Consider the following 27,882-nt stretch of genomic DNA (forward strand, 5'->3'; position numbering starts at 1 on the left):
GCGAGCACGCACACAACATACCGTATGCACCTGCTGTGACGCTCTGACTCTGACATTATTATTGTTGAGAGATTGTACAAGTAAAGAGTGCGTCTTTAACGAGAGGCGTAGCTATTCTCTTGTGCTCCCTGGAGGGCAAGTTCCGCTTCCTGCTAATAAAAACATCGCACTTGTGAGCATATCACATCAACTGTGGACTGCAGAACAGAAAAGCATGAAATGCAAGCAAGAAGGCATGGAATTATGTGGATATGAAAGCGCAATTTGAAGCTTCAGGGTATGATGAAAATATCTGTATGCACAAGTCAGGAAGGTGAATGACAGAAGGTATTTTCTTCCACATCCAAAACACCTCCAGTATGTCGGAGAGAGGGGGTATCCCGCGGACTGGGGGCACACCATCTCCACATATGCAGCCGTACAAGACCGTCACGATCGTCCCGAACCGTCCGGTTCAAATGAACCTGTATGCGACCTGGGAAATTGATCGCTCATCTCCAAGCTGTGTGCCCAGGTATGGCCGCCTAAACTCCATGGCTGGTTCTGACAGTCGTGGTTTCCAGTCTGGATCAGATCACATATAGGTTATCGGCTTCTGTAGTCGGGTGTTGATTTAGAAATGATTTTGAATCAGTGAGAAGAAGTCACCTGTTTTGCCCTCAAGAGAAGTTATGTAGGAGGGTTGAATAAAAGTTGTAAAAAATTTATGAGTTAATGAAAATAACATTTAATATGATTAAAGTTTAAGTAAATAGCATACTTCTGTATTTGCCTTTGAATAATACACATTTTGCACTGCTGCAAAATTACTCCAAGTATGACAGCAGTTTTTGTTTTGACCATCAGGTCAAGTGATTGCAACTGTAAATTAATTGTCAGTTATTAAGTTAGTGTGCTCTTCACATAGATACATTTTGGCTGCAGTGATAGGTTATTGCTGATGGTAGGGAAGTTTAGGGGGTGTCTTTAAAGGGGCAATATGCAGTACAAACAATACGATTGCCATTTTAAAAGGAAGATCTCATTCAACTTTACAGTGAAAAACTATATTTGGAGGACCATGGTTATGAAGAATCAGCATCAGGAAGTGCAAGATCATGACTGACCAGGATGTAAAGCCTCCAAATCAACATATCCCTGAGCAGTTGGGGACACAGACAGGGTGCCATAGACAGCTGCTCCTAAACCCCACAGGAAAACAACATGCTGTCAGAATAAATAATTGTCCAGCACAGTATATACTTAGAGGCAAGAGATTGGCTAACACTTTTATGCCGATATACATACGCCTACGGACCGTTGCTAATCGGTGAATACTCCTCCACTATTACTAACAATGTTAAATTTGAACAATATTCCAACATGTTTCTGTACTGCTTTTTTTGTCTAACTCTGAATTGTTAGGTGTTTGATGTAGGCTAGTAATAGAAAAGAGGGGGCAGGAGTGGGGTTGCGTGTGGATTCTAGAAGGACCCCTGTATTAAGGTAAAGGCTGCTTGCGGGGGTGCTCTCTCTGGCAGGGAACATGGAGAGAAGACGTGGGTGGATTTGAAGAAGAGCTGGTTGAAAATGATTTGTTCCTCTTAAAGTGGTCCACACACTGTATGGTGAGCTCTGAAAATAGTATGTTGACAAGTACCTTGGATATCAATTGGATGTATTTCAAGACCTACCTTCAAACTCAGTGCCTTTTTACTTGACATCATGGGAATAAATCAGCCAAGACCTCAGGAATAAAAAATGTAGACCTCCACAAGGTCCTTGGGAGCAATTTCCAAACACCTGAAGATACCACTTTCATCTGTACAAACAATAGTACACAAGTATAAACACCATGGGACCACACAGCCGTCATACTGCTCAGGAAGGAGATAAGTTCTGTGTCCTAGAGATGAACATACTTTGGTGTGAAAAGTGCAAATCAATCCCAGAACAACAGCAAAGAACCTTGTGAAGATGCTGGAAGAAACCGGTACAAAAGTATCTATGTCCACAGTAAAACGAGTCCTATATCGACTTAACCTGAAAGGCCGGTCAACAAGGAAGAATGGGGCGGCAGGGTAGCCTAGTGGTTAGAGCGTTGGACTCGTAACCGGAAGGTTGCAAGTTCAAACCCCCGAGCTGACAAGGTACAAATCTGTCGTTCTGCCCCTGAACAGGCAGTTAACCCACTGTTCCTAGGCCGTCATTGAAAATAAGAATTTGTTCTTAACTGACTTGCCTAGTTAAATAAAGGTAAAAAATAAAAAAATAAATAAAAAAAGCCACTGCTCCAAAACCACCATTAAAAAAGCCAGACTACGGTTTGCAATTGCAAATGGGGACAAATATTGTACTTTTTGGAGAAATGTCCTCTGGTCTGATGAAACAAAAATGGAACTGTTTGGCCATAATGACCATCGTTATGTTTGGAGGAAAAATGGGGAGGCTTGCAAGCTGAAGAACACCATCCCAACCGTGAAGCACGGGGGTGGTAGCATCATGTTGTGAGGGTGCTTTGCTGCAGGAGGGACTGGTGCACTTCACAAAAATAGATTGCATGAAGCAGGAAAATTATGTGGAAATATTGAAGCAACAATTCAAGACATCAGTCAGGAAGTTAAAGCTTGGTCGCAAATGGGTCTTCCAAATGGACAATGACCCCAAGCATACTTCTAAAGTTGTGGCAAAATGGCTTAAGAACAACAAAGTCAAGGTATTGGAGTGGCCATCACAAATCCATGACCTCTATCCTATCGAACATTTGTGGGCAGAACTGAAAAAGCGTGTGCGAGAGAGGAGGCCTTACAAACCTGACTGTGTTACACCAGGTCTGTCAGGAGGAATGGGCCAAAATTCAATCAACTTATTGTGGGAAGCTTGTGGAAGGCTACACAAAATGCTTGACCCAAGTTAAACAATTGAAAGGAAATGCTACCAAACACTAATTGAGTGTATGTAAACTTCTGACCCGCTGGGAATGTGATGAAAGAAATAAAACATTCTCTCTACTATTTTTCTGACATTTCACATTCTTAAAATAAAGTGGTGATCCTAACAGACCTAAGACAGGGAATTTTTACTTGGATTAAATGTCAGGAATTGTGAAAAACTGATTTTAAATCTATTTGGCTAAGGTGTATGTTAACTTCCGACTTCAACTGTTTATGTGCAGTGCATTCGGAAACTATTCAGACCCGTTGACTTTTTCCACATTTTGTTACATTACGGCCTTATTCTAAAATTGATTCAATAGTTTTTTTCCCCTCATCAACCGACACACAATATCCTATAAAGAAAAAGCAAAACAGGTTTTTAGACATTTTTGCAAACGTATAAAACTTTCTTTTGCTGAAATATAACATTTACATGGGTATTCAGACCCGTTATTCAGTACTTTGTTGAAGCACCTTTGGCAGTGATTCCAGCCCTGAGTCTTCTTGGGTATGATGCTACAAGCTTGGCACACCTGTATTTGGGGAGTTCCTCCCATTCTTCTCTGCAGATCCTTTCAAGCTCTTTCAGGTTAGATGGGGAGTGTCGGTGCACAGCATTTTTTAGGTCTCTCCAGAGATATTCGATCGGGTTCAAGTCCGGACTCTGGCTGGGCTGCTCAAGGACATTCAGAGACTTGTCCCGAAGCCACTCTTGGCTGTGTGATAAGGGTCGTTGTCCTGTTGGAGGTCAAAACTTTTCCCCCAGTCTGAGGTCCTGAGCACTCTGGATGAGGTTTTCATCAAGGATCTCTCTGTACTTTGCTCCATTCATCTTTCCCTTAATCCAGACTAGTCTCCCGGTCCTGCCGCTGAAAAACATCCCCACAGCATGATGCTGCCACCACCATGCTTCATCTTAGCGATGATGCCAGGTTTCCTACAGATGTGACACTTGGCATTCAGGCCAAAGAGTTCTATCTTTGTTTCATCAGACCAGAGAATCTTGTTTCTAATTGTCTGAGAGTCCCTTAGGTGCCTTTTGGAAAACTTTTACTGAGGAGTGGCTTCCGTCTGGCCAATCTACCATAAAGGCCTGATTGGTGGAGTGCTGCAGAGATTGTCCTTCTGGAAGGTTCTCCCATCGCCACAGATGAAATCTGGAGCTCTGTCAGTGACCATCAGGTTCTTGCTCACCTCCCTGACCAAGGCCCTTCTCCCCTGATTGCTTAGTTTGACCAAGCAACCAGCTCTAGATAGACTTGGTGGTTCCAAACTTCTTCCATTTAAGAATGATGCAGGCCACTCTTGGGGAACTTCAATGCTGCAGGACTGTGCCTCGACCCAATCCTGTGTTGGAGCTCTACAGACAATTCCTTTGTACTCATGGCTTGATTTTTGCTCTGACATGCACTGTATACTGTGGGACCTTATATAGACAGGTGTGTGCCTTTCCAAATCATGTCCAATCAATTTGATTGACCACAGGTAAACTCTAGTTAAGTTGTAGACACATCTCAATGATAATTAATGGAAAAAGGATGCACCTGAGCTCAATTTCGAGTCCCATATTTATGTAAATAAGGTATTTATGTTTTTTATTTTTAATACATTTCTAAAAACCTGTTTTTGCTTTCTCATGGGGTATTGTGTGTAGATTGATGAATAAAAAAATATTCAATCTGTTTTAGAATGAGTCTGTAATGTAACAAAATGTGGAAAAACTCAAGGGGTCTGAATACTTTCCGAATGCACTGTATAGTGTACACCCCTTCAAATTAGTGGATTCGGCTATTTCAGCCACACTCATTGCTGACAGGTGTATACAATCGAGCACACAGCCATGCAACCTCCATAGACAAACATTGGCAGTAGAATGGCCTGACTTTCAACGTGGCACCGTCATAGGATGCCACCTTTCCGACAAGTCAGTTTGTAAAAATGTTGCCCTGCTAGAGCTGCCCCACTCGACTGTAAGTGCTGTTATTGTAAAGTGGAAACGTCTAGGGGCAACAACAGCTCAGCCGCGAAGTGGTAGGCTACACATGCTCACAGAATGGGATCTCTGAAGCGAGAAGCGCGTAAAAAACGTCTGTCCTCGGTTGCAACACTCACTACCTCAACCAAACTGCCTCTGGCAGCAACGTCAGCACAAGAACTGTTCGTTGAGAGCTTCATGAAATGGGTTCCATGTCTAAGCAGCCGCACACAAGCCTAAGATCACCATGCTCAATGCCAAGCGTCGGCTGGAGTGGTGTAAAGTTCGCGGCCATTGGACTCTGGAGTAGTTGAAACGCTGTATCTGGAGAGATGAATCATGCTTCACCATCTGGAAATCTGACGGACAAATCTGTGTTTGGCGGATGCCAGGAGAACGCTACCTGCCCCAATGCATAGTGCCAACTGTAAAGATTGGTGGAGGAGGAATAATGATCTGGGGCTGTTTTTCATGGTTTGGGCTTGGCCCCTTAGTTCCAGTGAAGGGAAATCTTATCGCTACAGCATACAATGACATTCTATACGATACTGTGCTTCCAACATTGTGGCAATAGTTTGGGGAAGGCCCTTTCCAGTTTCAGCATGACAATGCCCCTGTGCACAAAGCGAGGTCCATACAGAAATGGTTTGTCGAGATCAGTGTGGACGAACTTAACTGGCATGCACAGAGCCCTGACCTCAACCCCATCGAACACCTTTGGGATGAGTTGCAACGCCGACTGCGAGCCTGACCTAATTGCCCGACCTCACTTAAGCTCTTGTGGCTGAATGGAAGCAAGTCCCCGCACCAATGTTCCAACATCTACTGGAAAGCCTCCCTAGGTGAGTGGAGGCTGTTACAGCAGCAAAGGGGGGGGACCAACTCCGTATTAATGCCCATGATTTTGGAATGAGATGTTCGACGAGCAGGTGTCCACATACTTTTGGTAATGTAGTGTATTTCTATTTAGCCTATAGTGCCATATCTGTTTGGCATTTGGCTTTTAGTGAATATATCAATTATTAACCATTAATCTCCTAAGCCAATCAGATGTTCTCTGGTAGACCTCTCCAGCGCCTCTCTCTCTAATGGTGTAGTGAGTGGAGAGGCCAAGGTTTGTCGTGAATTTGACATTTAATTAGGGAGGAACAGCAGATATGGCACCCTCTCCTATTACCCAATCTTTGTGACGTGAGGCCGAGTGCTGCACCTAGGACCCAAATGGAATTAAAGGTTATTCAAGATGCAATGCTTCCGTTTGTTTGGCTAAGAATCAACAATGAGGCTGTAGACCTAGTTGTGTCTTTTGGAGCCAAAGTGGCTTCTACCTTGAGAGGGATGACAATTTTTTGAGTTTCTCCTTGAGTGTCCTGTTCTGTCTCTCATCTACGCAGATAAATCCCAGCCAGCCAATCTGTCTCTGCTTTGTCCAAAAATAAAGTACTTCGAACCACGAATTGCCCGTAGGAATACAGTGATCTGTGATTTATGTCTGGAGCCTAATATTCCTAAAGTGCTTTTGTTGGCCACCATCCTCACCGAACCATTCCCGCTTACAATTTGCATTACAAATCTAGGATGATACTCTACCACTCTCGGCCAACATTTTTTTTTAAAGATTTGTTATTGTCAAGGACTCGACTGACACTTTCTCATGTTGCTGGTACCTATTCACTGAATTCACAGACTAAAACAGAGAAGTATGAATATCCCCTTTTTCTCTCCTTAAACCCAGGCTCTTCACAGTTACTCTGAAGAAGCTGGTGATGCTTCAGGAGCTGGACAGAGACCTAACCTCTGTTGTCATCGCAGTCAAACTCCAGGTGGCGCTCTTCACACACACACACCGCCGTCCCTTCGACAAAAGTGTACATACAGTGCCTTGCAAACACCTTGGCGTTTTTTCTTATTTTGCATTACGACCTGTAATTTTTAAATGGATTGTTTGGGGGGATTTCATGTAACAAAATAGTCCAAATTGGTGAAGTAAAATGAAAAAAGAAAAAAAAAATGGAAAGTGCATATGTATTCACCCCCTTTGCTGTGAAGCCCCGAAATCAGATCTGTTGCAACCAATTACCTTCAGAAGTTACATAATTAGTTAAATAAAGCTCACCTGTGTGCAATCTAAGTGTCACATGATCTGTCATGTGATCTCAGTATAGCTACACCTGTTCTGAAAGGCCCCAGAGTCTGTAGCACCCCCAAGCAAGTGGCACCCCCAAGCAAGCGGCACCATGAAGACCAAGGAGGTCTCCAAACAGGTCAGGGACAAAGTTGTGGAGAAGTACAGATCAGGGTTGGGTTATAAAACAAATGATCAGAAACTTTGTAATTGCAAAAGGTGGCTCTACAAAGTATTGACTTTGGGGGGGTGAATAGTTATGCACACTTGAGTTTTCTGTTTTTTATTCTTATTTCTTGTTTGTTTCACAATAAAATGTGTTGTGCATAAGAACAGCCCTTAGCCGTGGTATATTGGCCATATACCACACCCATTTGTGCCTTATTGCTTAAATACACTAGTGACTTATAAAACCCTTTTATCTGTAATCCATGGATAATATATGCAGGAGATGTATTGTAACGTGTTTGGAATATCTTCTTAGGGATCAAAGCGCATTTTACGGTCCAATGAAATCCTGTTGTCATCGCCTGGACTTACCGAGACCGATCTTCAGCTAACGTTCTCCTTGCAAGTGAGTTACCGTGGTGTGTTTGCACAGACAGTTATGTGTATGCAAATGAATTGTGGATGAGAGTCAGAGACTTTTTTTTTTAAATGTCCCAGAGATTCTATTTTCAGTGCATGATTTAAGTGCATGTCTGATTCTGTCAACCTCGCCATCTCTCATCTTTACTTCCTCCAGTATCCACATTTTCTGAAGCGAGATGCCAACAGACTGCAGATCATGCTGCAGAGGAGGAAGAGGTACAAGAACCGCACCATTCTGGGCTATAAGACCCTGGCACTGGGCCTTATCAACATGGCAGAGGTAAGAGGGCAACACCTCACCCCAGCCGTTATCTGCCATAACTACGATCATTCAGGCTTTTGTTTGTACAACACGCCATCAATTGTCCCCCCCAAATCTCTCTTTCTCTCCCTGACCCCTTTCCTCCCCAGGTGATGCAGCACCCCAGTGAGGGGGCCCGTGTGTTGGGTCTCCACACCACAGTGAAGGACACGGCTGTGCCTGTGGCCGAGATGAGGGTCTACTCGCTCTCCAGCCAGCCCATCGACCACGAGATGTCCAAGGCCAAGATGTCTGGTAAGGGAGACACAGAGTGAAAGACAAAGGGGACAGGCTCGAGGGCGATAAGGCCATGAACAAGGAATCAGAATGTAAAATGTTTTTTTTTTTTTTTAAGTTATTTTTATTATTATTTTTTAAATTTATATTCTGCAATTTGCTTAATGGAGTTGTCTAAGTATCCAGAATGTCAGTGTATTGAACAGTTCAATGTGTACGTGCCACACCATGGTCAGTAAATTCAATCATCCATGTTCGTCTTTCGAGAGAGTCAGCCGCTGCCTTGTCCATATGACACAAGGTTTAAATAGTTTTCACATCATACTGGACCCCCACACCCATACATAACACATCTCTTATCTGGCTCCCTGTAACTGCCAGACCGCTCCCCTGACATTGACAACTACTCGGAGGAAGACGAGGAGAGCTATTCATCAGAGCAGGATGGGAGTGATGACCCTGCTCACAGCCAGGTAGGGGGCGATATCACACTGCTTCAATACAAGTATTTAAGCCGGCGTACAGCAGAGTGGATGGAGGGTTTGTCCGGTTTGAGCACGAAGTTGACCCTCCCTCTTTTTTTTTTCTCCAGTATCTGTTTGACGAAGAGGATGACATGAGGAAGAAGAAGCACAGACACAAACTCACCTCTACAGCCTCCATCACCAGAGCTCATGTAAGCATCCAGTCTACTCGTCTGCCTGTCTCTGTGGCGTTGGGACTACCTGCCGCTGTTCTAGTCAACCGGTTTGATATCTACGTGTTCCTTTAACCCGGCAGCCCAACATCAAGCAGAAGTTTGTGGCCTTGTTGAAGAGGTTTAAGGTGTCTGATGAGGTGGACTTTGGCCTGGAGCACGTGTCCCAGGAGCACATCCGTGACGTGGAGGAGGACCTGGATGAGCTCTATGACAGTCTGGAGATGTACAACCCCAATGACAGCGGGCCAGAGATGGAGGAGACGGACAGTGTCCTCAGCACACCCAAACCCAAACTCAGGTCATGAGAAGTCGGACTTATCTGTAGGTAACGGAAATGTATGTTCTGACAAACATCCACCTAACAGAACTCTGGCAATCTCTCTTCTCTCTGAACGTTCAGGCCCTTCTTTGAGGGCATGTCCCAGTCCAGCTCGCAGACCGAGTTTGGCAGTCTGAACAGCAGGTGCAGTCTGCCCAGAGACACCCTGAGCCCAGTGAGTACAGTACATGGGGGTGGCTGGGCCTTCTAAGTCCAGATGTCCCCTGGCACTCCCTCTTACCACTGTTTTCCTGCTGTCTGACTTTCAGCAAGGTGAGCAGCCTCCGTCAGGCAAGATGAAACGCTCTCGCTCCCGCAACTTGGACGACTCTGAGACAGACACCCTGGTGAGACCCTCTAACCTCCCTCCCTCCCTCCCTCTCTTATTTTCCCCCTCGCTCATTGGTGGCCTCTGTATTTCAGTGTTTTGAGGCCTGTGCGGTGTTAGGATGTGTTTCTGTCTGGCTGTCTGTCGGTGTGTTTAGGTGCTGACTGATCCGGAGATGTTTCTGGACACTACCCCCTGCATCACTGTCTCTGTCCCAGAGCAGCTACCCAGGACCCCAATGAGGGAACTGAGGAGCAGCAAGAGTGAGAGCCACACCAGCATGCCCTACACCACCATGCCCTCCCCCAGGTCAGTCTAACACACACACACAAAACCCTCCAGTGCTACATGTGCGCTCCTTCACTTTCTGCCGTAGTCATATTTTCTGTGTGGGTACTGACTGTCAGTGAGTAGGAGTGTGTTTTTTTCCAGGTTGGATGGCGGGCACACACCCAGGCAGAGACGTGGGACACCAATGAAGGAGAGGCGAGCGCTGTCCAAGCCACTAAGCGAACGTACCAACAGCTCTGACAGTGAAAGGTCACCGGAGCTCAGCCACACCCCACAGGTGACCCCCCCCCCACCCCACCCCACCCTAACCAGAGCTAGTCCGTACCCATACTCACCATGGAGCTGAGGATTTGTTTGCAGAGGGTGATCCAGAGTGGTGGTGATCCTGTTGCAAATGTGTAGCTTTAAAGTTAATAAAAATTTAGCTTTGGGGCAGAGAAAATGTTGCAATTCTACACATTTTGCAGTTACTTCACAGGTTCATATAATCTCTGAGTGAGACTGACTAACAAAATCAATGGGGGGGGGCCCTCAGGAGATCATGGCTACTGGCCTCGAGCCTTGATGTGCCCGGTCAGTAATTCAGCCATGACATACTACAACATATATATAGCTGGCTAGACTAACTTACCTAGCAATCTGTAAAATGTGAGCTGACATGGGCTAATTGAGTGACTGTCAGTGACTGACATCACAAGAGGAAAACTACTACCAACTACTACCGAATATTGAAGTTTCACCTTGTGTGTTCTGAGATTCTTACTCTCAGCAGGAAGTTGAGACCCGCAATTGACTTCTCGCTTACAGCTGCATACAGGCACTGTCCTGTTGTGTTGATGGATTTCATTGAAGCATGTGTGTGTGCGCCCAGTTTTTGACAATGTATTTGAATATGCCCAGAATTTGACTTTGTGTGTATGTGTATGTGTGTACGTGTGTGTGTGTATGTGTGTGTGTGTGTGTGTGTATGTATGTGTGTGTGTATGTGTGTGTGTATGTGTGTGTGTATGTGTATGTGTATGTGTATGTATGTATATGTATGTGTATGTGTATGTGTATATGTATGTATGTATATGTGTGTGTATGTGTGTGTGTGTGGGGGGGTGCAGGTGCCCAGGAAGGCTGTGTATGACCAGCTGAATCAGATCTTCTCCTCAGACACTACCCTCCCGGACAGCCTGGTCCTGGTCAACACCAGTGATTGGCAGGGACAGGTATTCTTCACTTCAATCTTCACCTCCATTATCTCACTCCTCCATTCCCCTGTGGACATATTTACTTTTGCGTATGTGTGTTCATATGTGTCTATGTGTTTGTGGCCTCTGGTAAACGTGTGTGCAGTATGTGTCCGAGGTGCTGCTGGCTCAAAAACAGCCGTTAGTGTGTACCTGCTGTGGGGTGGAGATTCAGGCTGTCCTCACCACCCTTCTCACGCGCATCCAAAAGTTGTAAGTAGCCAATGAATCAATACTCGCTGGTTCAATGTATCGTGTGGTAATGAAGGGAACCTATTATATTGTGGTCCACTAAACCCGCCCTCCTCTCCCCGCAGCTGTAACTGTAACTCGTCCACGCCGCCGCCCGTCAAGGTGGTGGTGGCAGGGGGACAGAGCTACCTGGGGGCCATCCTGCACTTCTTTGTCAATCAGCTGGCCAACAAAACATCTGATTGGCTCAGCCTAATCCGCTTCCTGGTGGTCCCCCTGGGTGAGAGAGAGACCGGTTCAGGTCCTGAGAACAGTAATATAAACATGTTATATACCATGTAACACAGTGCTTGGGTCTAAAAGATCAGTATTATACAATGTGACTGCTGTAAGATGTTTCCCACTGGGCACACCGTGTCATTTCAACGTGGAAAATTGGGTAATATTTGGTTGAGACGATGCTCAATGAGATTTACAACCTATATTCACCGACTCAAAAAGACATCCGAAAGTTAGTTACATTTCCAACGTGTCACCACTATGATTTCAACCATCTCAGAGCACAACCACATTCCAATGAAAAAACAATGTCCAATTGTTTTGTTGTTGTTCACTTGTCACCCAAAAAGGTCCTTCGCCTCACTTCAACATTTTTAAAAGCACAGCCAAGTTCAAATGGGAATACAATGTCAGATCATTTTGTTTGCTTATTACAAGAGATGAATGTGTTATACCACTCTGTGCTTCATCTCATAGCACATCCAAATGACCAAGATTGCAGTTGAGATTACATTAAAAGTACATGGTGTGAGGGATCAATGCCGTTTGAGATTCTGCGCAGATTTATGACAGCAATTGTGAAGATCTCCACAGACCGGCGACCACCTATATGCATGCCACATTATATGATTACACAAGAAGACATTTATATTTACAGTCATCGCAAAATGAGGCCATGGATGTGTTACTCATTTTAAGGTTGAACGTTTACATTAGTTTGTAAGATAGCCTTGACATTAGGCTATTTACTGGAATAACAAAAGTCCTATTGAATTGTGGTTGGTTGTCAACGCAACCCAATATCCTCATTTGAAGGAGATGAATCTTCTGCTTGGATAGTTCAATCTGTGCCACTGACTTAAGTCTGGCGTTAATTCCAGTTTGTCTGCAAATTAAGAATTGAGACGTTATATTCACGTCTCCATCTCAACCAAAAATCGCGTAGATTCCACATTACAGTATGTTGACAAACTACGTGGAAACAACCTTGATTCAACCAGTTTGTGCCCAGTGGGATAGTATGGTACATATCTAGCATGGTTATGTAATGCTTTATATATATATATATAAATATATATATAAATAAATAAGCCTCTTCAGCTGTAGCATAAACAAAGATTTACAAAAACACCCACTCTCATGTTCTGAAACCTCCTCCTGACAATGAGTTGCTCCAATCATTATGTCACATATAGCTGAAGCGCAGTATGGTACAGCTGCTCTGCTCAGAGCTGCAGTACTGAGTGGGTTGGGTGTGTGACTCATTGTGGCTGCCTCTACTCTGCCTCCAGGCTGTCACCCTGTCGCTAAGCACCTAGCCTCCCTGGACCCTCGCTACAGCTCTGTGTTCCTGGACAATGCCTGGAGAGACCTGTTCAGTCGCCTGGAGCCCCCTCACTCTAGTAAACACCACACCTCTCTCTCCCTCTTGCTCTCGTTCTCTTGCTCTCGTTCTCTCTCTCTCTCTCTCTCTCTCTCTCTCTCTCTCTCTCGTTCTCTCTCTCTCTCGTTCTCTCTCTCGCTCTCTCTCTCGTTCTCTCTCTCGTTCTCTCTCTCTCTCTCTCTCTCTCTCTCTCGCTCTCGCTCTCTCTCTCGCTCGCTCGCTCACAAGGGCGCTTTTCGTTTTGTGCTATTAGCGGCAACACAGACTGAAGGACTATTTCATTTCAGTTTATAAATCAATATGCTTTGTTTTACAAACAGTTCCACTGAGCTGGAAAGCAGTCGAGCGTGTGTCTTTGGGAACTTAATCTGCCTTGATCAGCATATTAATGGTATTTGACTGGAGGATGCGCTCTCTGCAAGCTGCCCCATCTCTTCCTTAGTTACTAGGGTTAGTCAGTTCAGATCTGGTCACAGCCTTGCGTTCCCTACAGACTGACTGTCTGTTCCCCTTCCCTACCAGCGGCTCCAGCTGCAGACGGCGTGGACGTGGCTGGGAGGATCAGCCAGTACATCAGCAGTGTCTCTGTCACACACCAGTTGCCTATCGCTGAGGCCATGCTCACCTGCAAGTACAAGACGTGAGTGGAGTGGCCTGCGTGGCTGATTTACGCTGCGTGTACTAAACATTAAGAGCACACGACAGGAAGCTATGATCCCTTATTGATGTCACTTGTTAAAACCTACTCCAATCCATGTAGACGAAGGGGAAGAGACAGGTTGAAGAAGGGTTTTTAAGCCTTGAGAGATGGATTGTGTGTTTGTGCCGTTCAGATGGTGAATGGACAAGACAAAAGATTGAAGTGCCTTCGAACGGGGTATGGTAGTAGGTGCCAGGCGCACCGGTTTGTGTCAAGAATTGCAACGCTGCTGGGTTTTTCATACTCAATATCATCCTGTATGCATCAAGAATGGTCCACCACCCAAAGGACGTCCAGTGAACTTGACACAACTGTGGGAAACATTGGAATCAACATTGGCCAGCATCCCTGTGGAACGCTTTTGACACCTCGTAGAGTCCATGCCCCGACGAATTGAGGGGGGTGTGCTCTTAATGTGTTCTTAATGTTTTGTACACTCAGTTTATATGATGTTAATCAGGTATGTTTTAGGAAGAGAACTATTTTATTGGCCACTCATTATTTCCACCTTACCAGATATGACGAAGACTCTTACCAGAAATTTGTTCCCTTTGTTGGGGTAAGTAAATCAGTACTGATGGTTTCCATCAATACTAACATTGAGGCAGTCAATTTGGCAAATGATGCCTCTTATCATAATTATTGCTTCAATGCAAACGGACAGACGGGGGATATCCAAACGATTCCCAAGTACAACCCTGGAGTGTAACGCTGATACTAATGAACTGATCCCTGTGTGTGAAACAGGTGGTGAAAGTAGGGTTGATTGAACCGAATCCGGCGTATTCAGGTGGGTTCATATTTCTGGAGTACCTATTGTCTGTTAATGTTTACCTTTCTCTCTCCAGTCTGTCCCTGAGCAGTGTTAAGGACCGTGTTGATTTGGGCCTACAGGTGGAGACTCTGAGGAGGCTGTTAGTGTTAGCTTGGCTGTTCCCTCCACCTCCCCACCCGCCCATGGATCTCCCACAGGGATGACCAGAGAGGCTGTCACCCCACCTCCGTCTCCCTCCCTGAGTAGCGGTCTGGGGTATGACAACCACAGTGTACAACAGTCTAACATGAGAAGTTAATTCCCATCCCTGCAGTTAAACACGTTTTTGAGTACATTGTTGAGCAATAGTTGTTTTTCGTACACTGTCTGCCACACTCTCTACCTCTCTCCCAGGAGCCCTAATATGTCCCATGGGGTGGACACCATTGGGCTGACGGTGGATTATTGGGTAGCGACATGCTCAGAGCGGAAGAAGGACGGGGAGCGGTGTGACAAGGGCTCCAAGAACACCCTGAAGAGTGCCTTCCGTTCCCTGCAGGTCAGCAGGCTGCCAGGAGGGGGCTCCACTGAGAACCAGCCCCAGGCCAACACCATGGCTATGACTGTGGTCACCAAGGAGAAGAACAAGAAAGGTGAGGAGGAGGGTGGGAAGATAGTGGACTGTCCAGCACATGCAGTTTGTCAATCAACTAATTTGGGGTAGATAATGACTAAGTAAATGTACTAACTGAAAGGAGAAGTATGCAATGGATGCATGCTGTTGTGTGTTTTGGTTTTAACCCCCCCCCTGTATGCTCATCTCCTCCGTGTCCACAGTCTCCACCATATTCCTGGGGAAGAAGCCCAAAGAGAGGGATGTGGACTCTAAAAGCCAGGTGGTTGAGGGCATCACCAGACTCATCTGTTCTACCAAGCAGCAGCAGACCAGCCTAAAAGGTACACCACGTCATTTCAACGTGGACATTTGGGTCATATTTGGTTGAGCTGTTGATCAATGAGATTTCAACCTTTTTTTTTAAAATTCACCCACTCAAAAAAGACAGCTAGAAGTTTGTTGATTTCCCAACTGTGTTATCAACAATCTAAAATGTGGTCCTTCTGTAGCTCAGTTGGTAGAGCATGGCGCTTGTAACGCCAGGGTAACGGGACCACCCATACGTAGAATGTATGCACAATGACTGTAAGTATTTGGATAAAAGCGTCTGCTAAATGGCATATATTATTATTATTATTATTATTATTATTAAAATCACAAACGGGAATACAATGTCAGATATTTATTTATTCTTCAACCTAATGAGTTATCACTGTGCTTCGTCTAATAGCACAACCACATAACCTGGATTGCAGTTGGGATTACATTGTTAGCGCATAGTGCAAGTAATCAATGCTGTTAATAGATGCTGTGCTGGGAGCACGTGATGCCGCGGAGCTGAGCAGACGTTGACAAACGGAGCTCTTCAAAGTTATTCTATTTTTACCTAAATAACAACGTTGAAACAATATTCTAACATCGGCTGATAAATTGTCAAGTACTTACCTTCCCAAAGAGCCATGGACCTCCGACCGAGAGGCAAGAAGGACGACCAAAACGTTGTTGATTCCCAAGATAACGATAATGCTACAGCTAGCAAGATTAGCATTAGCCCTCATAACTCAGACAACAGTTCCAGACTGTTGCTCTCAGCAGCCTCTTGCGAGCCTGCCGACATGCTGGCTACTCTCCTCTGGGAAATTCAGGATGGTAACAGAGGTCTTTCTCTGAAAATTGATAAGAAATCGGCTGAACTCCATTCTTCCATTGACGACCTGAAATCCTCCATGAATGATCTCTTTTTGAGAACGACTGAGGCAGAGTTGCGCATTAGCACAGTTGAAGATACCATCGCCTGACATGACCAGGTCTTGACACAACTGCAAAAGGACAATGCCTACCTCAAAAACAAGGTAGATCAGATGGAGAACCAGAGTAGACGTAGTAATATCCGTGTGGTGGGATTGAAAGAGGACAGCGAGGGCCGTGACCCGGTCCGTTTCTTCACTCAATGGATCCCGGAGGTACTAGGCATAATCAACTTCACCAAGCCGCTGGATATCGAAAGCGCCCACAGAACATCAGCGCCGAAACCCCGGCCAGATGAGCCCCCACGAGCCGTCCTGATCAGGTTCCTCCGTTTCCAAGACGGAGAGAAGATACTGCAACTCGCAAGAGCCAAAGGGGACATCGGCATCGATGGAAAGAGGGTCAGCCTTTTCCCAGATATGAGCGCGGACCTCGCCAGACGCCGCAAGCAGTTCAGACCTGCCGCCAAAGCACTGAAGGAGAAGAACATCACCGGCTACCTCATCCACCCTGCGCGGATGAAAGTTCAGTACAAAGGCCGAAGCCATCTCTTCAACACGCCGGGAGAAGTGCACACTTTTCTCAAAGAACTGAGCAACGTCTGAGCCAGGACGGTCTCTCTGGGGGATAAAATGCAGTTCGTTTGTTTTCTCTTATCCCGATTCAACTGCTGGTATCTCCCGGTCACTTTAATTGATTTGTACATTTTCAACTAACCGTATCTTCCCGGGGTGAGTTCAATTATATTTACAGGAGAGTATATTTTGGTTTAGTCCATATCTACTGGGCGAAGCAATAAGTGGGTTTAGGCCCACTGCTTTCTCCCTCATTTATGTTAATCTTTCGAAAAGAGACTCAAGCATCCCTTACTGTGGGCAACGTTTGTTTTCAATTTAGAGAGCTCACAGGTTTTAGTTTACACCAAGAAGAGCAAGATGGAAAGCGAGGAGCAACGTATCTCTACAAGTGTATTCATGTTTGATTGTTGGGACTGTTGTTCTAGTCTGACAATCGGGGTGGGTGGGATTTTTATTATTTTTTTCTTCCTTTTTTCTATGTTTATTGTTTCCTTCTTAAAGAGACACACAGGTCACTTTTGTGCTCAAACCAAAGTTGAAACATTTCCTAATTATCTGCATATGATAGATTTCTATTCAGTTACACATTTAAAATCAAATCACATTTTATTTGTCACATACACATGGTTAGCAGATGTTAATGCGAGTGTCGCGAAATTCTTGTGCTTCTAGTTCCGACAATGCAGTGATAACCAACAAGTAATCTAACTAACAATTCCAAAACTACTGTCTTATACACAGTGTAAGGGGATAAAGAATATGTACATAAGGATATATGAATGAGTGATGGTACAGAGCAGCATACAGTAGATGGTATCGAGTACAGTATATACATATGAGATGAGTATGTAGACAAAGTAAACAAAGTGGCATAGTTAAAGTGGCTAGTGATACATGTATTACATAAGGATGCAGTCGATGATGTAGAGTACAGTATATACGTATGCATATGAGATGAATAATGTAGGGTAAGTAACATTATATAAGGTAGCATTGTTTAAAGTGGCTAGTGATATATTTACATCATTTCCCATCAATTCCCATTATTAAAGTGGCTGGAGTTGGGTCAGTGTCAATGACAGTGTGTTGGCAGCAGCCACTCAATGTTAGTGGTGGCTGTTTAACAGTCTGATGGCATTGAGATAGAAGCTGTTTTTCAGTCTCTCGGTCCCAGCTTTTATGCACCTGTACTGACCTCGCCTTCTGGATGATAGCGGGGTGAACAGGCAGTGGTTCGGGTGGTTGATGTCCTAGATGATCTTTATGGCCTTCCTGTAACATCGGGTGGTGTAGGTGTCCTGGAGGGCAGGTAGTTTGCCCCTGGTGATGCGTTGTGCAGACCTCACTACCCTCTGGAGAGCCTTACGGTTGAGGGCGGAGCAGTTGCCGTACCAGGCGGTGATACAGCCCGCCAGGATGCCCTCGATTGTGCATCTGTAGAAGTTTGTGAGTGCTTTTGGTGACAAGCCGAATTTCTTCAGCCTCCTGAGGTTGAAGAGGCGCTGCTGCGCCTTCTTCACGACGCTGTCAGTGTGAGTGGACCAATTCAGTTTGTCTGTGATGTGTATGCCGAGGAACTTAAAACTTGCTACCCTCTCCACTACTGTTCCATCGATGTGGATAGGGGGTGTTCCTCTGCTGTTTCCTGAAGTCCACAATCATCTCCTTAGTTTTGTTGACGTTGAGTGTGAGGTTATTTTCCTGACACCACACTCCGAGGGCCCTCACCTCCTCCCTGTAGGCAGTCTCGTCGTTGTTGGTAATCAAGCCTACCACTGTTGTGTCGTCCGCAAACTTGATTATTGAGTTGGAGGTGTGCGTGGCCACGCAGTCGTGAGTGAACAGGGAGTACAGGAGAGGGCTCAGAACGCACCCTTGTGGGGCCCCGTGTTGAGGATCAGCGGGGAGGAGATGTTGTTGCCTACCCTCACCACCTGGGGGCGGCCCGTCAGGAAGGCCAGTACCCAGTTGCACAGGGCGGGGTCGAGACCCAGGGTCTCGAGCTTGATGACGAGCTTGGAGGGTACTATGGTGTTGAATGCCGAGCTGTAGTCGATGAACAGCATTCTCACATAGGTTTTCCTCTTGTCCAGGTGGGTTAGGGCAGTGTGCAGTGTGGTTGAGATTGCATCGTCTGTGGACCTATTTGGGCGGTAAGCAAATTGGAGTGGGTCTAGGGTGTCAGGTAGGGTGGAGGTGATATGGTCCTTGACTAGTCTCTCAAAGCACTTCATGATGACGGAAGTGAGTGCTACGGGGCGGTAGTCGTTTAGCTCAGTTACCTTAGCTTTCTTGGGAACAGAAACAATGGTGGCCCTCTTGAAGCATGTGGGAACAGCAGACTGGTATAGGGATTGATTGAATATGTCCGTAAACACACCGGCCAGCTGGTCTGCGCATGCTCTGAGGGCGCGGCTGGGGATGCCGTCTGGGCCTGCAGCCTTGCGGGGTTAACACGTTTAAATGTCTTACTCACCTCGGCTGCAGTGAAGGAGAGACCGCATGTTTTCGTTGCAGGCCGTGTCAGTGGCACTGTATTGTCCTCAAAGCGGGCAAAAAGTTATTTAGTCTGCCTGGGAGCAAGACACCTTGGTCCGTGACTGGGCTGGGTTTCTTCTTGTCGTCCGTGATTGACTGTAGACCCTGCCACATGCCTCTTGTGTCTGAGCCGTTGAATTGAGATTCCACTTTGTCTCTGTACTGACGCTTAGCTTGTTTAATAGCCTTGCGGAGGGAATAGCTGCACTGTTTGTATTCGGTCATGTTGCCAGACACCTTGCCCTGATTAAAAGCAGTGGTTCGCGCTTTCAGTTTCACGCGAATGCTGCCATCAATCCACGGTTTCTGGTTAGGGAATGTTTTTATCGTTGCTATGGGAACGACATCTTCGACGCACGTTCTAATGAACTCGCACACCGAATCAGCGTATTCGTCAATATTTTTATCTGACGCAATACGAAACATGTCCCAGTCCACGTGATGGAAGCAGTCTTGGAGTGTGGAGTCAGCTTGGTCGGACCAGCGTTGGACAGACCTCAGCGTGGGAGCCTCTTGTTTGAGTTTCTGCCTGTAGGCAGGGATCAACAAAATGGAGTCGTGGTCAGCTTTTCCGAAAGGGGGGCGGGGCAGGTCCTTATATGCTTCGCGGAAGTTAGAGTAACAATGATCCAAGGTTTTACCACCCCTGGTTGCACAATCGATATGCTGATAAAATTTAGGGAGTCTTGTTTTCAGATTAGCTTTGTTAAAATCCCCAGCTACAATGAATGCAGCCTCCGGATAAATGGTTTCCAGTTTGCAAAGAGTTAAATAAAGTTCGTTCAGAGCCATCGATGTGTCTGCTTGGGGGATATATACGGCTGTGATTATAATCGAAGAGAATTCTCTTGGAAGATAATGCGGTCTACATTTGATTGTGAGGAATTCTAAATCAGGTGAACAGAAGGATTTCCTGTTCACCAGGAGTTCCTGTATGTTTCCTTCATCACACCATGTCTCGTTAGTCATGAGGCATACGCCCCGCCACTCTTCTTACCAGAAAGATGTTTGTTTCTGTCGGCGCGATGCGTGGAGAAACCCGTTGGCTGCACCGCATCGGATAGCGTCTTCCCAGTAAGCCATGTTTCCGTGAAGCAGAGAACGTTGCAGTCTCTGATGTCCCTCTGGAATGCTACCCTTGCTCGGATTTCGTCAACCTTGTTGTCAAGAGACTGGACATTGGCAAGAAGAATGCTGGGGAGTGGTGCGCGATGTGCCCTTGTTCGGAGTCTGACCAGAAGACCGCTACGTTTCCCTCTTTTTCTGAGTCGTTTTCTTGGGTCGCTGCAAGCGATCCATTCCGTTGTCCTGTTTGTAAGGCAGAACACAGGATCCGCGTCGCGGAAAACATATTCTTGGTCGTACTGATGGTGAGTTGACGCTGATCTTATATTCAGTAGTTCTTCTCGACTGTATGTAATGAAACCTAAGATGACCTGGGGTACTAATGTAAGAAATAACACGTAAAAAAACAAAAAACTGCATAGTTTCCTAGAACGCGAAGCGAGGCGGCCATCTCTGTCGGCGCCGGAAGTATCATGCAAAACATTCAAAGTTCTTCAAAGGTAAATTATTATTATTTTTGAAACCCAACCTATGCTTAATCCACTAAAATATGTCACATTCAACGTAAAAGGTCTTAACAGCCCGATTAAAAGGAAAATAGTCTATACATACCTTAAGAAATTAAAGGCTGACATTGTGTTTTTACAAGAAACACATCTTACAGCCAGTGAACACAAGAAATTGAAGAGGGAATGGGTAGGACAAGTTTTTGCATCCTCTTTTAACTCCAACGCAAGAGGAACTGCAATTTTGATAAGTAGACACTTATCAACAACAACACCATCTCTGATCCCTCTGGCAGGTTTGTTTTGGTGCAGGGGCATATGTTTTCAGAGTCTTGGACCCTATTGAATATTTATGCTCCTAACTTCGATGACCATATGTTTATTCAGAATATCTTCCTTCAGGTTGCTCAAGCACCACCAGGATGGCTACTGGTTGGAGGAGATTTTAATTTTTGCTTAGATACAGTTCTTGATAGGTCTTCTGATAAACCCTCACTTCTTACCAAAGCTGGCAAGCTCACCATGTCATTCATGAAAGATCTCAATTTACTAGACATCTGGAGACAGTTGCACCCACTGGATAGGGACTACTCTTTTTATTCACACCCACACAAGACACACACACGCATAGATAACTTTTTACTTTCGGCACAACTGTTTCATAGTGTTAGATGTCGAGTATCTCCCCAGATTGCTTAGTGACCATTCTCCTCTGGTATTATCAATCTCCATTCCTACCAAGGTAAATGGAGCATATAGATGGAGACTAAATTCTACACTCCTAAAAAGCAACCTGAATGTTGTGCATTCATCAAAGAGCAGATCAATATTTTTACTTTGACAAACAAACCCTCTGCTCCTGACAGCTTCATTCTTTGGGACATATTGAAGGCCTATCTGAGGGGACAGATTATTTCCTTTACTAAAGGGCTGAAGAAAAAACACTGTGCGGAACTGAGTGCCCTTGAATCTGAAATCTCCGAGCGAGAGAAAACCTACCAAAGAGGCCCGACTAAAGATCTATACAGGCTTTTGGTAAATAAAAAACTTAAATATAATATTCTGAACACATATCAAGCTGAGAGGGCCATCACTAAATCAAAACAGCGTTATTATGAGCTTGGAGAGAAAGCTCACAAAGTATTGGCATGGCAACTGAAAGCAGAGGAAAGTAAGAGGACAATTAATGCCATAGAAACTCTTACTAAAGAGATATCTTTCGACCCTACTGAAATTAATAATACTTTTAAGAAATACTATGAAGACCTCTACACTTCCCAATCAAGCGATGATCTATCAGAGATGGACTCCTTTCTCTCCTCTCTCAACCTCCCATGCCTGTCAGGCGAAGACGGCGAGCGCCTGAGTGAACACTTCTCAGTTCCTGAATTGTTGGAGGCCATTAAATCCTTACCTTCTAATAAATCTCCTGGGGAGGATGGCTTCCCTCCAGAGTTCTATGAAGAATTTAGGGAGCTGTTGGTCCCCTGCCTTATGGAGGTACTTAAAAAAGCCAGAGAAGACAACTGCTTTCCAGAGTCCTTCTTTCAAGCAGTGATTACTGTAATCCACAAGAAAGGGAAACACCCGCTAAAGTGCGCCTCCTATAGACCAATCTCTCTCCTTAACTTCTTGAATTTACCCATCCCGTATCCGGGATCGTGAATACAGCCTCAGGCTCATTACCATAACGCAACGTTAACGATTTATAAAAATCGCAAATGAAATGAAATAAATATGCCTGCTCTCAAGCTTAGCCTTTTCTTAACAACACTGTCATCTCAGATTTTCAAAATATGCTTTTGAACCATAGAAAATCAAGCATTTGTGTAAGAGTTTTGATAGCTATTGTAGCATTTAGCGTAGCATTTAGCACGCAACATTTTCACAAAAAACAGAAAACCAATAAAATAAAATAATTTACCTTTGAAGAACTTCGAATGTTTTCAATGAGGAGACTCTCAGTTACATAGCAAATGTCCAGTTTTTCCTGAAAGATTCTTTGTGTAGGAGAAATCGCTCCGTTTTGTACATCACATTTGGCTACTGAAACTAACTGAAAATTCAGTCACCAAAACGTCAAACTTTTTTTCCAAATGAACTCCATAATATCGACCGAAACATGGCAAACGTTGTTTAGAATCAACCCTCAAGGTGTTTTTTCACATATCTCTTCATTGATATGCCGTTCGTGGAAGCCTGCTTTCGTCTCAGAATCCCATGGAAAAATACCAGCAGCTGAGTTTTGCGCACCAGGAGATGTATCTTTTGTGCCACTGATTTAGTCTGGCTTCAATTTCAGTTTGTCTACAAATTGACAATTCATATGTTGAATTCATGTCTCCATCTGAAGCAAAAATCTTAAGTTAAAGAATAGGACAAAAATCAAATCAAATGTTAAATGCAAGAATAGGACTAAATCAAATCAAACTTTATTTAAAGTGCATTTACATTTTGATTTGATATCCATATCTCCATATCCCCGGATTTCAACCGCAAGCTCTGGACATTTACACCTGGATCTCGCAGCTAGCTGCTATCCGTGTGACTAAACAGTTCAATCAGCCACTCCTGGGCTACAATCACCTATCCGGACCCGTTTTACTGCCGATGCGGAGCCGCACCGAGCCTTCACAACTGGACTACCAATGTTATCTGCCCGAGGGAGTTATCCAACTGGCCCCTCCGTCGCAACGTTACCTGAACGCCCATCTGTGCTCTGGACACCATTATGTGAACTGATTGCCCCCCCATCTATCTTCAGATGCTGTTAGGTGACCTAAACTGGAACATGCTTAACACCCCAGCCATCCTACAATCTAAGCTTGATGCCCCCAATCTCACACAAATTATCAATAAACCTACCAGGTATCACCCCAAAGCCGTAAACACGGGCACCCTCATAGATATCATCCTAACCAACTTGCCCTCTAAATACACCCTCTAAATACTGCTGTTTTCAACCAAGATCTCAGCGATCATTGCCTGCATCCATAATGGGTCAGCGGTCAAACGACCTTCACTCATCACTGTCAAACACTTCAGCGAGCAGGCCTTTCTAATCGACCTGGCCGGGGTATCCTGGAAGGATATTGATCTCATCGCTTCAGTAGAGGATGCCTGGTTATTTTTAGAAAATGCCTTCTTCACCATCTTAAATAAGCATGCCCCATTCAAGAAATTTAGAACCAGGAACGGATATAGCCCTTGGTTCTCTTCAGACCTGACTGCCCTTAACCAAAACATCCTATGGCGTTCTGCATTAGCATCAACCAGCCCCCGTGATATGCAACTTTTCAGGGAAGCAAGAAACCAACATACACAGGCAGTTAGAAAAGCCAAGGCTAGCTTTTTCAAGCAGAAATTTGCTTCCTGCAACACAAACTCAAAAATGTTCTGGAACACTGTAAAGTCCATGGAGAATAAGAACACCTCCTCCCAGCTGCCCACTGCACTGGAGATAGGAAACACTGTCACCACCGATAAATCCACTATAATTGAGAATTTCAATAAGCATTTTTCTACAGCTGGCCTTGCTTTCCACCTGGCTACCCCTACCCCGGTCAACAGCACTGTACCCCCCACAGCAACTCGCCCAAGCCTTCCCCATTTCTCCTTCTCCCAAATCCAGTCAACTGATGTTCTGAAAGAGCTGCAAAATCTAGACCCCTACAAATCAGCTGGGCTAGACAATCTGGACCCTTTCTTTCTAAAATTATCTGCCGAAATTGTTGCCACCCCTATTGCTACCCTGTTCAACCTCTTTCGTGTCGTCTGAGATTCCCAAAAATTGGAAAGCAGCTACGGTCATCCCCCTCTTCAAAGGGGGGGACGCTCTTGACCCAAACTGCTACAGACCTATATCTATCCTACCCTGCCTTTCTAAGGTCTTCGAAAGCCAAGTCAACAAACAGATTACCGAATCCCACCATTCGAATCCCACCTTACCTTCTCCGTTATGCAATCTGGTTTCAGAGCTGGTCATTGGTGCACCTCAGCCACGCTCAAGGTCCTAAACGATATCTTAACCACCATCAATAAGAAATAATACTTTGCAGCCGTATTCATTAACCTGGCCAAGGCTTTTGACTCTGTCAATCACCACATCCTCATCGGCAAACTCGACAGCCTTGGTTTCTCAAATGATTGCCTCGCCTGGTTCACCAACTACTTCTCTGATAGAGTTCAGTGTGTCAAATCGGAGGGTCTGTTGTCCGGACCTCTGGCAGTCTCAATGGGGGTGCCACAGGGTTCAATTCTTGGACTGACTCTTCTCTGTATACATCAATGATGTCGCTCTTGCTGCTGGTGAGTCTCTGATCCACTTCTACGCAGACACCATTCTGTATACGTCTGGCCCTTCTTTGTTAACAACCCTCCAGGCGAGCTTCAATGCCATACAACTCTCCTTCCGTTGCCTCCAATTGCTCTTAAAGACAAGTAAAACTAAATGCATGCTGTTCAAATGATCGCTGCCTGCACCTGCCCGCCTGTCCAACATCACTACTCTGGGCGGCACTGACTTAGAATGTGTGAACAACTACAAATACCTAGGTGTCTGGTTAGACTGTGAACTCTCCTTCCAGACTCACATCAAACATCTCCAATCCAAAGTTAAATCTAGAATTGGCTTCCTATTTTGCAACAAAGCATCCTTCACTCATGCTGCCAAACATACCCTTGTAAAACTGACCATCCTACCAATCATCGACTTCGGCAATGTCATTTACAAAATAGCCTCCAATACCCTACTCAATAAATTGGATGAAGTCTATCACAGTGCCATCCGTTTCGTCACCAAAGCCCCATATACTACCCACCACTGCGACATGTACGCTCTCGTTGGCTGGCCCTCGCTTCATACTCGTCGCCAAACCCACTGGCTCCAGGTCATCTACAAGACCCTGCTAGGTAAAGTCCCCCCTTATCTCAGCTCGCTGGTCACCATAGCAGCACCCACCTGTAGCGCGCGCTCCAGAAGGTATATCTCTCTGGTCACCCCCAAAACCAATTCTTCCTTTGGCCGCCTCTCCTTACAGTTCTCTGCTGCCAATGACTGGAACGAAGTACAAAAACCTCTGAAACTGGAAACACTTATCTCCCTAACTAGCTTTAAGCACCAGCTGTCAGCGCAGCTCACAGATTACTGCACCTGTACATAGCCCATCTATAATTTATCCCAAACAACTACCTCTTTCCCTTCTGTATTTATTTTGCTCCTTTACATCCCATTATGTATATCTCTATTTTGCACATTCTTCCACTGCAAATCTACCATTCCAGTGTTTTACTTGCTATATTGTATTTACTTCGCCACCATGGCCTTTTTTTGCCTTTACCTCCCTTATCTCACCTCACTAGCTCACATTGTATATAGACTTATTTTTCTACTGTATGTTTGTTTTACTCCACGTGTAACTCTGTGTTGTTGTATGTGTCGAACTGCTTTGCTTTATCTTGGCCAGGTCGCAATTGTAAATGAGAACCTGTTCTCAACTTGCCTACCTGGTTAAATAAAGGTGAAAAAAAAATACAAAAATAAAAAGGTCTATTTTAAGTTGAACCCTGGGTTGAATTGAAACAATAGCTGTTGACTTCGCAAATACTAGATATACTGTAGGCCTAAATAGTATCATTGATGATATAGGACTTACAAAGTATGGTAACATTTAATTTGCACTCTTAAACCTACCCTTTGGAATGACTTCGATTGCAACTGTGAATCTATTTAGTTAAGAGATCCCTCAATAATCAAATCGTTCACATACTTGTTTAGCAGATGTTGCGGGTGTAGCAAAATGCTTGTGTTTCTAGCTCCAACAAGAAGTATCTAGCAATTTCACAACAATACACACAAATCTAAAGTAAAGGAATGGAATTAAGAATATACAAATAGTTGGACGAGCAATGTCAGAGCGGCATAGAGTAAGATACAGTAGATACATAATTGATGTGTAATGCAACATTATGAAAGTGTCCATTGATTTCAAGTCTATGTATATAGGGCAGCAGGTACTAAGGTGCTACTCACGAAAGCACATTGGTAGAAGTAATTTGACAAATATCAACGCTAAGCAGGGCTGGGCATGCTTAAAACCCTTGGTGAGTTGGCCAAATGGAAAGTTGTAGATAGATCAACTCTCCAGTAGGAGGTGCGGCCCAGGTTTGTCTATGTTAAATTGGTTACTGTGATGACAATCTTGTAGTTGACATTTCCCCCTCAAAACAACAGTTTTTCAAATCCAATGTATTTTCCATGTCAATACGACAAATTTAAAAAATAAATAAATAAATAAATTTTAAAAAATTACAAATTAATTTGAAACCATGTTGATTCAACCAGTTTGTGCCCAGTGGGACTGAACCCGATTCAACATGCTTGTTTATTTTTCAGTGTTTGTAGATGGGAGTCATGAAACTGTTGGATATTTTTCAGTGTCTGTGGATGGCGTGGAGTGGACTGATGTGAAGTTCTTCCAGCTGGCTGCCCAGTGGCCCACCCATGTGAAGTACCTGCCAGTGGGGCTGTTTGGCTACAACAAGACCGCCACCTAGAGGCCAACCCAGACATAGTCACTCACTCTATGCTTCCTGGGCACCAAGGTTATTATAGTTGTTTTTCTATTTGTTTTTTTAATTTTTGTTTGAAGTTCAATTTGCTAGTTTTCAGACCAAATTTACTATTTTTTATTTAGTTTGAGTTTTATAAAAACTATTTTCATTTTTGATATGATTTATTTTCAGTTTTAGTGTTAGGGACAGAAAGTACCAGATTTCTTCCTTGGTCGTTAGTGATAAACAAGCTAGGCCTATTCGAAACCTCACTATCTCCAAGCATTACTTACCTGCCAAGTTCAGAAGCTTGAAAACCCTCATTTCATTGTTGTCCAAAGTTTAGAAGATTAAAAAAACTCAAACTGAACATTTGATGATTTCTGTTGGAGTCAAATATCGTTTTAGTTTTTCAAACATGTTTGATAATTATTTATTTCAGTTTACTATAAT

General features: G+C 44.6%; 1 protein-coding gene across 5 annotated transcripts; it reads left to right on the forward strand.

Annotated features, from left to right (window-relative positions):
- On the forward strand, nucleotides 1-27,846 carry LOC118390501 (phosphofurin acidic cluster sorting protein 1-like). 5 transcript variants are annotated; one of them, XM_052457398.1, is made up of 24 exons: nucleotides 1-514; nucleotides 1,038-1,309; nucleotides 6,626-6,713; nucleotides 7,500-7,589; nucleotides 7,761-7,886; nucleotides 8,018-8,162; nucleotides 8,526-8,617; nucleotides 8,737-8,820; nucleotides 8,925-9,142; nucleotides 9,245-9,338; nucleotides 9,433-9,510; nucleotides 9,649-9,800; nucleotides 9,924-10,059; nucleotides 10,892-10,996; nucleotides 11,124-11,230; nucleotides 11,335-11,510; nucleotides 12,781-12,891; nucleotides 13,395-13,512; nucleotides 14,089-14,131; nucleotides 14,320-14,362; nucleotides 14,467-14,602; nucleotides 14,741-14,979; nucleotides 15,164-15,283; nucleotides 27,314-27,846. In XM_052457398.1, exons 2-24 carry the CDS (start codon nucleotides 1,098-1,100, stop codon nucleotides 27,430-27,432), a joined length of 2,832 nt encoding a protein of 943 aa, XP_052313358.1. In that variant the 5' UTR covers nucleotides 1-514; nucleotides 1,038-1,097; the 3' UTR covers nucleotides 27,433-27,846. The 5 variants fall into 5 exon arrangements, with proteins under 5 accessions (XP_052313358.1, XP_052313359.1, XP_052313360.1 ...); XM_052457400.1 differs by having other exon boundaries at nucleotides 2-514; nucleotides 11,335-11,489; XM_052457399.1 differs by lacking the exon at nucleotides 1,038-1,309.
- Nucleotides 27,847-27,882: the final 36 nt, after the last annotated feature.

The sequence above is a fragment of the Oncorhynchus keta genome, chromosome 11 (assembly GCF_023373465.1).
Source record: "Oncorhynchus keta strain PuntledgeMale-10-30-2019 chromosome 11, Oket_V2, whole genome shotgun sequence".
Classification (NCBI taxonomy): domain Eukaryota; kingdom Metazoa; phylum Chordata; class Actinopteri; order Salmoniformes; family Salmonidae; genus Oncorhynchus; species Oncorhynchus keta.

Coding starts and splice junctions, on each gene's coding strand:
- LOC118390501 (XM_052457398.1), top strand. CDS start 1,098: ATGACTGACCAGGATGTAAAGCCTCCAAATCAACATATCCCTGAGCAG. Junction 6,714..7,499: donor TCATCGCAGTCAAACTCCAG/GTGGCGCTCTTC, acceptor ATATCTTCTTAG/GGATCAAAGCGCATTTTACG. Junction 9,339..9,432: donor CCAGAGACACCCTGAGCCCA/GTGAGTACAGTA, acceptor TCTGACTTTCAG/CAAGGTGAGCAGCCTCCGTC.